Raw genomic sequence first — 10931 nt, 5'->3', positions numbered from 1 at the left:
ATAATGTTGTGGCTGTAATAGTACCTACAGTTTAAAATGACCCACTGTTTTATTTTATTCGTGTGCTTGTGTTGCTTCAGGTTAATAAGTAACGATTAATATTATATTAAGGTTTGGCTTTGTTAAAATTAAGACATAAAGGAAGAGAAAACACTTCCGCACCCAGGGTTGGCCCATGTTGCATAAACCAACGCACCTGCGGGAGACTCAGGCAAAACTAAACGAACAACCACAAAGTGAAGAAGGACTGATTGACAGCTGTGAGCGTCCAATCAAATGGCTTCTTAAACTGTAAATGGGAAGGAGCCGCACCAATGGCGAGCCGCGTCTATGGCTCAAGAAATTCTATTGGTTGGATTAAACACGCAGGCGTTGACGTCCTCATTGCGCGGGTCTCTCAAATAAAATATCTGTCGGAAAAAATTATCCAGCTGACTCTTCAACCGCTGCTCGTAATTATTACAGTACAGCTTTCAGTGCGTGGCCGGATTAAAATTTTGCCAGCGGCGAAACCTGTTGTGTTTTATGCCGCATTTCTTCCGTTAGCGGAAACTCAAAGCGTTACGTGTCAGTCCGTAAATTGGATTAGTGCTAAGTAAAATCCACCGGTGAATGATATTGTAGCGAGCGTGCTAGCAGGCTAGCTTAACGGACAGTTGGGACTGAGGACAAGGATATTTGGACTTCTCTGGTTGTGACATGTAATTTTCACCCATGTGTTGACTAGTTGTAGCAGTCCGCCCACACGTTTCACATATGCTAGGCAGTTTAGAGTGTGTGTACATGCTAACGTTACATACATTCCGGTTTACGTCTTATAAGTAACTGTCGCGGAGAAGTCATTCTGCTAACATGGATAGTTACAGCCAGCGTTTTGATTCAACTACTGGACGAGACAGTAAATCTCAAAAGAAGAAGGGCTCCTCCAACAACAGCACGTCATGTTACGATGATGGAGACCGCAAACCAAAGTTTGTAAGTATGACAGCCTGCAGGGATGGTGCCCTCCCAGTCACTGTTGTCTGTCTTGCCTCTGACACAACCAGTGTTTGCCACACACACACACATACACAAGACAGGACTAGTCAAGATAAAATAGTTGCAAAGGATTTCTCCATATACCCTGTATTTGTATTTTTATATAACAACAAATACAGATATTAAAAAGTGTCATTCCTTTATCTCAAAACTGCCATGTCAGTTTGGTGATACCTTTGGGAACATAGCCCAAAATAAACTAAAAGAGCAACAGGTCAGTGGTGATGTATCATGCCTGTGTAATGCACTTCCTTGACTAATTCTGTTATGTCTATTGCAGAGAAAAGGCCTTCACACGAATATCTCTCTCACAAAACACACAGTGCAATCTTTGCGTCATGTCTGAATTGTGTTTGCGATCTTGACTGCTTGTTGACTTTGCTTTGCATGTAGGAAAACAATCGGTTAAAATTAGCACAGGCTTTAGCTAGCACTAATCCATGTTTCCCCCCCCCCCCCGACTACTGTCTGCTGTCTGTCTGCTCTAGTCTCCATGAGATAACAGGGAAATGTTGGTATTTTTACTGCTTCGTTGTTATTGGGATTTTCATTTAGTGGGGCTAATTTGTAGATCACTAAGGCGTCTGTTAATTCAAAAGGGAGACTTGTGTAGTCGGCGGACAGATCTACTTAATGTACGCTCAACCTGTGTTTGACCTTCTTAAGGGAGCGCTGCCACAAGTTAATTCCTTGTCCAGTGTTAGAGGTTGTAGTGTACAACTGTAGTAAAAGTGTGTGCAGGAATGGCTCAGCCCAGAATGTATTATCTGCTCCCATTTATGAGCTGTTGTTCAAATGTCTGACATTTACTACCCCTAATAGAAGTGTCTGTAAACCATCTATGATTATTGTGCAATGCTGGATGAAGTGGGGGGTGCAAACTTAGGTTGGCTGATATGTTAAATCAGTCATATTCACTGCCTATACGATAAGTATTTACTTACTGTTCCTACTATGTGTACTCACACTGATCAGACATAACATTATGACCACCTACCTAATATTGTGTAGGTCTCCCTCTAGTGCCTCTAAAGCAGTTCTAATTCATCAGAGAATGGACATGAGTCTTCTGAGGGTGTCCTGTGGTGTCTGGAAACAGAGTGTTGTTAGTGGGGACCTTTGGGTCCTATGGGTTGAGGGGAGGCGCCTCTGTGAATCATCCCACATATACTTGATCGGTTTGGGATCTAGGGAATTTGGAGGGAATTTCATGTTTTTTTTTAGTTGTTCCTAAACCGTTTTTGTGTGTGTGCCTGTGTCAGGCCGCATCCTGCTGGGGATGGCTGCTGCCATCAAGGAGTGTCATTGCTATGGGGTGGGGGTGCCTGGTCTGGTCTGGTCTAGGTGGGTGCTACATGTCTAAATAACATCCACATGAATGCCAGGTCCAAAGGTTTCCCAGCAGAACATTGAACTGCCACAAGATGGTCAATGTTATTCACTTGTCTGTGGTTTTAATGTTCTGGCTGATCAGTGTACATGCACGGCCAATAAAGCTGATTGCTTTCTTTATTTACATTTAAGCAATGTAATTAACAAAACAACCGAAACAACAGTAAGATTCACTTTAGAATCTGTGATTAACTTATGATGGCCATTTACACATTTATACATTAATGTCCCCTGAATGTATTGCTGATCCTTGTGATCCTTGGCAACTTGCCACAAAACTTGTGCGATTCCATATAAATGTACCAAAAAATCTTACCATAGAAATATTGAAATCGATGTCCTTTTCATTGTAGACTAATTAAAAATGACAAGAAGCAGGAAAGGCGTCAGTCATTAATGTCATTTTTGTGTTTTTTTTTTCTGTCAAAGCAAACTAATTTTTAAAATTTGTGAAGTTACTTTTCAGCATGTGCCTGTGATACTGGACAAGGTCATAGATAATGAGATTAGTTAATAGGTCCATTGATGGAAAAAGAATGAAACAAAAAGAGACTCCACATTAAATCTTGTGTGTGAAAAAACTGTTTGTTGCAGAACTAATCATGTGTCCATTCTAACCAGGGACAGAAAATCTGCCATTAGTGTTTCTGCAGGAAATTAATTCTGGTGCAGAAACATTGTTCCATTCAGTGGTGAAAGTATTTTGCCTGGTGATAAGTATTTGCAGCCCTTTGTCAATCATGTCAGTCATGTCCTAAAAGTTCTAAAATACAAAAAGACGATGCTGTATGTCCAACTGAATGGTCCAAACACTGATAAAACTTCTGGTCTAATTGTATAGGTTTAGGTATATAAACAAACTTAGCATTTTGTGACCAACACTCATTTGAGTAATTAATCATCGCCTTCCTTGTGATTGATGTAGTGTCTGTTGTCCTGTAAAATGTCTTACTCCTGTACATCACAACAATTTATATGAACAATGTGTTACTAAATAACTACACCTGTCCTGTATTAAGGAGGAAGATTATAAACAATCACACAGTGTCTGCTCCGCTTTCAAGGCTAAGCCCAGAAGTAGGCTATAGGCTCTAATTAAGAGCAAAATTTAAGTTGAAATAAACATATTTTCCATCAATGAAGCAGTACTTAATATTCAGTTTCATGTACCACTGTCGCAGATTACTGTTAAAATATTCAGTGTTGAACACATGAACTTAGAAAAGGGTGACAGAATCGATATGCTCTAAAGAATAAATGATTTCCACTTTAAGGCAGTTGTGTGGGAGTTTGGCTGTAAGATAGAAAAAAAAAATACACAAAATAAATAAAAATTTGCCTAATGAAAGCCTCACCACTGAAGAGCCGAATTATGATGTAAAGTTCGTGAAAGCCTGGAGACAGGCGGCCTGAGTCACAAACCCATCCATCATTACAGTTCAAATTAATGTGTGCAACAGAGGAAGGTGAGAAGAGAGTGGCGTGACATACAATTTCATAGTAGCGGAGTGTATTTGACCCCTTTTAAAATCTCGGTTATAAATAAAATGAGTCAGAGTGGTTCATAGTTAGTTGTGTAAGTGTTGGCATTGGTCTCAGTTTTGTTTTATGGCTTTGGTGTAGTTTGTCAAAATCTAGGCATGCGATTCCCACACCAGGTATGTGAAGAGCGATTTTATTACTATTATCTCATGTCCACTTTAAACTTGGTTCTGTTCTAGCACTTTTTAAACAACAATGTATGTTTGTTATATCGGAACACGAATCAGGTTGACAGTTTATTGGCAGGAAGACGTATTTTGTTCTTTCGGTTCAACGCTGGTATTTTTCTGACTTTCTGTACGGTCTGTTTTTATGCTTTTTTTTTTATGTAATGTTTTCTGTTCATGTATTGATTTTGCATTCCTTGTTAGGATTGTTACTAACCGCAGAGCACGTATTCTTAAGTGCGGATGGCAACTTCCCAAGATGTCTACAAATAAACAAACAGCAGGCAAAACTTGCCTGGCAGGCGCTGGAGTAGCTGGTATGCACAGATAACAACATGCCAAATGTCAGCGTCTTTAACTACACAAGTGGATCGGTTTTAATATGTAGAGAGAGGCACTATTTAGGCTGCAGTTTTGTCTAAATTGCTAGTATAATTGTTAAGTTAAACAAGCCACTTGGGTTTAGATATTTAAACCCTGGTTTAATACTCTGCTAAACTGCACCACCGGGTGCCCTAAAAGGATTTTCTTTTTGTGGAGAATGTTTGGCACCTGTCCATTGTACTTGGTGATAGTTGTCCAGGCCCCTGGGGAATGTGCAGTAGTTTGGACTTAAGTCAGCTGGCACACACCGGGTGCTTTAAAGGCCATGGATCAAATCATTCACTATACCTTAACATCAGAGGAAGTGAAACTCTTCATGGAAATCTGAACAATCACAGCCTACTTCAGCTGCTGTTGAAGACACCACAGGACACCCTCAGAAGACCCATGTCCATTCTCTGATGAGTCACAACTATTTTGGAGGCCCAAGGGAGACCTACACTATATTCCTTAATCGGTGTATAATTAGATGTAGGCTGTTTGGGTGAAATATCTTTTTATACTATTTGATGTTTCATGTATTCTGATTTTTTGTTGTTTTTCTGCTCCCCATCTATAGCACATACCCTTTAAAAACATCACAGATGATGTGGTAAGATTTAAGGAAACCACTATATCTTGTCAACCACTATAACATCTAACATCAACTCACTTGACGTCATCTAACCAGACAGTTTTGGGTGGCAATGAATTTGGTCTTCCTTACCAGACACTGGATTCATTGACATCACAGAGCCTCACACTACCTTTCTAACCATCTAATGTCAACTCTGCATCTGGATGGTGTTTTGTTGAGCATGTGTCAAAGAGATGTTTTGCATGAGACCTTTGTTCACACAGTTCACACATGCAACGGGTTAACTGTTTGGTCTATTCCATTTTAGTATTAATCATTTAAATGTTGTCATAATCTAACACGTCGTTTGTCGTTTTCTCATCTCGTAGTTTTTTTTGTAGTTTCCCATCTTGTTTGGCGTTCTCTGTTTCAACTGCGTGCTCTCTGTTGCTCTCTGTCTACAGCTGGACAGATTTGCCAGTATTCGGATTCCAGGCAGTAAGAAGGAGCGGCCACCCTTGTCGCAGTCTAAACACAACACAAATGATTGGACCACTTCTTCATCGTCCACCTCTCAGAATTTTGAGGACCTGTCATCAAAGATCACCACGGAGAAAGAGATCTTGGCTCTGTTTGAAAAGATGATGGTATGTTGATTAAAAAAAAAAAAACCTTAACCCTACCAGTGATTGAATGCTAAATGTATGGATAAAGATAAGTGAAACACTGAATATAACAAAGGCATGTACCATAGTTTAAATATCTTTTTTTTTTCATAGCGATGTAGAGGATCACTCTAACTGACAGTCTAATGTTTTTTTAATCAAATCTGACAGTTGTATCATATAAGTGTGCTTAAAACATTGCTCTACAAAACAATATAGATATACTTCCTGGCCAAAACAAAAGTTGGTCACTGGCAAAAAAAAAAAAAACGGTTACACACTAATATTTGCCTTGTATTGATGATGGGAGAGTCTGACCACTGCACAAAGCCTTCTCCAGCACATCCCAAAGATTCTCAATGAGGTTAAGGTCTGGACTCTGTGGTGGCCAATCCATGTGTGAAAATGATGTCTCATGCTCCCTGAACCACTCTTTCACAATTTGAGCCCCATGAATCATGGTATTGTCATCTTGGAATATGCCCATGAACATCAGGGAAGAAAAAATCCATTGATGGAATAACCTGGTCACTCAGTATATTCAGGTAGTCAGCTGACCTCATTCTTTGGACAACATAATGTTGCTGAACCTAGACCTGAGCAACTGCAGCAACCCCAGATCATAGCACTGCCCCCACAGGCTTGTACAGTAGACACTAGGCATGATGGGTGCATCACTTCATCTGCCTCTCTTCTTACCCCGATGTGATGGTTCCCCACTATCCTTCCAGTTTATAATAATGCGTTGGACAGTTCTTAACCCAATTTTAATAGTTTCTTCAATCTCCTTAGATGTTTTCTCTGCTTGATGCATGCCAATGATTTGACCCTTCTTAAACAGACTAACATCTTTTCCATGATCACAAGATGTGTCTTTCGACATAGTTGAAGAGTAGCTACTCATTGCATCAGTTGGGGTTAAATAACTTGTTGCCAGCTGAAAGATAATCACCCATGCAGTAATTATCCAATAGGAGGCTCGTACCTGTTTGCTTAGTTAAATCCAGGTGGTGAACTTTTGTTTTTGGCCAGGCAGTGTAGTTTATCGTCGTCATCGTCATATCTTTTAGCATGAAATGTAAAAAGGACGGCTGTATAAAAACTGTGCTTGGTTCTTTTTTCCAGGAGGACATGAACTTGAACGAGGACAAAAAGGCTCCTTTGAGAGAGAAGGACCTCAACACAAAGAGAGAAATGGTCATCCAGTATATTTTCACTGCCTCTAAAACTGTGAGTTTTTTTTTTTTTTTAATATATAGACGTTTTCTGACTTCATTATTAATTTCAAAGTTTTGCTTCATAACTTTTTAAGGTTATGCGATTTAAAGTTTGGAAATGAATATCTGTTTAAATGTCAAGTTTTTTTTTTTTTTGAGTTCTGATTTTCCTCATACTCTGGTCATATATCATTCATCATTGTATTTATTTATTTTTTTTATGAAAAATTCTATCAAATATGATTCCTGGCCTGACAGACACTGGGGAAGGATTGTATTTGATTATTCAATATCAAAAAAAGGGTTTACATGCCACTGCATTCTCCTTTGGCCTCTGCTCTGCCGTCTCTGTGTCTGGCAGATAATAGATGTCATGCATGTCTAAAAAAAAAAATAAATATATATATTTTATTGAAATGGGACCATTCAATGGAGGAGTCATTACAATGCAATATTTAAAGAATTTACAAAATATTATAGTCATTAAACACATAAAACGCTCTCTCTCTCGCTCTCTCTCTCGCTCTCTCTCTCGCTCTCTCTCTCGCTCTCTGTCTTGCTCTCTCTATCTCTCTCTCACTCCCTCCTTCCCCCACACCCCCATTCTCTCTTACATGCTGTCTCTCACACTCTCGCTCCTCTCTCCCTCCTCTCTCTTACACTCTCTCTCCTATACATCCTCTCTCTCACACTCTCCCACTCTCTTCCCTCTCTCACTTCATCCTCACACTCTCTCTCCCTCTCTCCCTCCTCTCTCTCTCTCTCTCTCTCTCTCTCTCTCTCTCTCTCTCTCTCTCTCTCTCTCTCTCTCTCTCTCCCTCTCCCTCCCTCCTCTGTCTCTCTATTTCTCCCTCTCTCTCTCTCTGTCACACACAAACATATAGGAGAAGCAGTGGTATTTATTCTTAATAACATTTTTGAGTGCTGGAAGGTAAAAAATTATATTTTGTGTACGTGACTTTGGTTTCACGGTTGATTTGCTCTCCTTCAAAGTTTCAGGAATCAGCCTTAAGCTTTTTCCTTTACTCCTTCCCGCAGCACTTAGATAGATAGAGGGTGATAAAACTGTCAGTGTTTGAAGGAAAACAATTAAATCTCTAAAGAAAATGGAAACTTAGGACCATTCTTCCTCTCGAAAGACCAAAAGACCTTACACTGACTTCTCTTACCCTTAAAAAAGTCAACGTATGGACCGCAACTTGCAGGTGATGCTCCAATAAATATTTAATCCCCAGCATGTTCATAATTAATATGGGTTATGTCTGTGATACTTAGTTTGAATAATAATGAAAACACAGTCTGCCTGAGGTGTTCATATAAGGTTTTCCGGTTAACAAGTTGGCACCAAGTCTTGCAAAGAAGTGCTGCATTTATTATGTTTGTTATATCCAGACATTCCTCCAAGTTGCCTGAGGCTGTCCATCTCAAGTTACCATGGGGACTGGCCTGTTTATATCCCTGCATGGTAAAATATCATGGCCACTGGCCAAAAAGCAGCGAATTAAAAAATCTTCACAACACCAGTTTTATCAAATTCCTCATTTACATAAGACGTGCTAAATTACAACATTTATGGAAAGAAAGTAGGAGTATACTGACAGTATTTCTTTTATGTCTGTAATTACTGAATAAATATTGAGTGAGGAGGTGTGAAATACTGTATCAGCACAAGTCTTCTTATTACAAATTAACTAGTTAGTTTTATATTCAGCAGTTGCCTCTTTTCCACCAAATATTTTATTCCTACACACACAACAAAAAAACAAACTGCAGGAATAAGAGCCACCACTTTCTAGAAACACCCTTCTCTACCAATATTGTGCTTTGTCAATTAACATTTAGACAGCACACATTTCAGTACAGTACTCACATGCCCACATGTACACTGAAAGAATCACCTGTTATAAACTTCATTTGTAAAAATATTTCATGAGGACCAGTTATACCGAGGAGCTCTGTTCACTTCTGGCTAGACTCAGAGACCTGCAACCAGACTATATTTGAAAAGTGCAATGATTCACTGGCCCAACATTTTGACCATGACCTCAGTGATAAATGACAGATTGTTAAAGGATGTTATCTTTAAAAGAAATCAAAATGCTCAACATTGCAAATGTACATTATAGAACGTTAACACTCTATGTTTAATGACTGAGTAGCCTTCAGCTATTTCTGATACAGCGCATCAAACATTTCCCCTACTGGCATCTGAAATTAGTTTGATTTGATACGACTTGGATGGAGTTGCATGCAGGTCCATAGCTCTTCCAGTACTCGCAGTGGACAGACAGATTGCTCTCTGAACCAGAAAAGACAGCAGGACTATGGTGTTGTGCTACCATGAGCAGTACTCATAGTTCTCCACTGCTGCTGAAGGCCCAAGAGATCCTGAAAAACAGGCTAACCATTATCATTTCTCACAAAGATTGGGTGAGGCAGTATATCTAGGAAGGGGGGCGGGGGGCAGACACTTTCTGTATCTTTGATGGGTCGGTGTGCAGCAAGGCAGCGGTCTGTATTTGTGAAACTGCCACCTTTATTCTACTTAGAGTCCTCAGCACAGAGCAAAAGATGTATGAAGCAGGGGTCAGCCCAGGGTGATGATGCCAAGAAAGAGTTGCAATCAAGAGCCAACATGTTAGCAGAGCAAAAGGGCATGTTTAAGCCATTAAACAACTGAAGGGTTTCAATGTCATAGTAGTGCTAGATTTATAGGACTACTACCTGACAGGTGGGAAGTTACAGTCAGGTCCATATATATTTGGACACTGACACACCGTCCTGCTCAAAAACGCAAAAACCTTTATATTTAAGTGGATGAAACACCATTTATTTTATGACCCTGTTTGAGGGTCGCAGCATAAAATAAGGATCAGACATCAGTTACAAAAATGAGCGGTTTATTTCCATAGATTAAATGAGGCGTGGTGAGCTTTTCCAGCAAGCGAGGGCTGTCGTTTTCAGGCTTCTCCAATCTAGCCATGCCTTTTAGTATCTACACCATCTCATGTGTGGCTAGTCAAGGTAATCAAAGCCCAGCATCACCCTAAGACTGCGCTATAACACTAGAAAAAAAAAGCTATGCGCAGGCAGATTCACTAAATTGGTAGGTTATGCAGATTATTGATTAGATGAAAAAAGTGTCAGTCTTTTCAAATGAATGCAATACAATTATGGTTAGTAGTTAGATAGTTGCACATTTATGGCTGTCTCAGTTACAGTGATTTCAGTGTATATATGCTGGAGTTTTTTGTGTAACATATTCAGGGGTTTGGGAAACGTCATATTAAAGAAAATCAGAGGATTAAGCTCTTCAGTTTATCCACAACCTTGGACTTGCTTAACAAAGACTCAAAAGTCTGGAGAAAGGCTTTTTTTAAAATATACTTCAAATGTTATCCTAATTTACACAGATAATACTTTATGAACTTCCAAACTACAAGTTAGCTGTACAGTGGGGATTTTTTTCCTTACACATTGTCACTGAATTCATATTGGCACAGCCACAACAGACATATTACACATGTTGATGGCACAAAAAGTGGGATTATGGGTATCGATCAATTGTTTTAAATCCTTAGAAAACACTGCACTATATTTTTCTCATGTCTCCAAACTGGTGACTGCTGTGGCCCGAGGCAATATATTTTCAGGTTGCCTGTCCATTAATACATCCATCGATTCTTCTTGCCCGTTTGTGTGAACACATAATCTTAGGAACGCCTTGAGGGATGAAGTGATTAGGATCTAGTGTTTGAATTGAATAAATTATGCTCTATTGATGACAAAATTTCACACAAATGTCTTAATAGGATGAAGTGATGCCATTTCATATCCAAAAGGTCTACATTGTTTCATCAGAAAGTATTGAAATACCTCCATTAAATTCATATTTCCTAGATTCCTTACATATTATCACTCTGGACACACATACATAAAACTGCAGCTTGCATAGTTGGTGAAGGATTAC

The 10931-nt window shown here is 39.4% G+C and overlaps 1 protein-coding gene across 1 annotated transcript in view; it reads left to right on the top strand.

Annotated features, from left to right (window-relative positions):
- Positions 1–425: 425 nt before the first annotated feature.
- The window catches only part of LOC311485367 (protein diaphanous homolog 3-like), a 148041-nt gene continuing 137535 nt past the window's right edge, over positions 426–10931 (top strand). Inside the window, exons 1-4 of the mRNA XM_084540727.1 lie at positions 426–975; positions 5083–5115; positions 5544–5726; positions 6870–6974. Coding sequence (XP_084396853.1) covers positions 853–975; positions 5083–5115; positions 5544–5726; positions 6870–6974 — 444 coding nt within the window. The 5' untranslated portion in view covers positions 426–852. The remainder of the gene's footprint in view (positions 976–5082; positions 5116–5543; positions 5727–6869; positions 6975–10931) is intronic.

Source organism: Chelon labrosus (genome assembly GCF_963514085.1).
Source record: "Chelon labrosus genome assembly, chromosome: 3".
Taxonomy (NCBI): Eukaryota; Metazoa; Chordata; class Actinopteri; order Mugiliformes; family Mugilidae; genus Chelon; species Chelon labrosus.
This window is presented reverse-complemented; position numbering and strand designations above follow the sequence as displayed.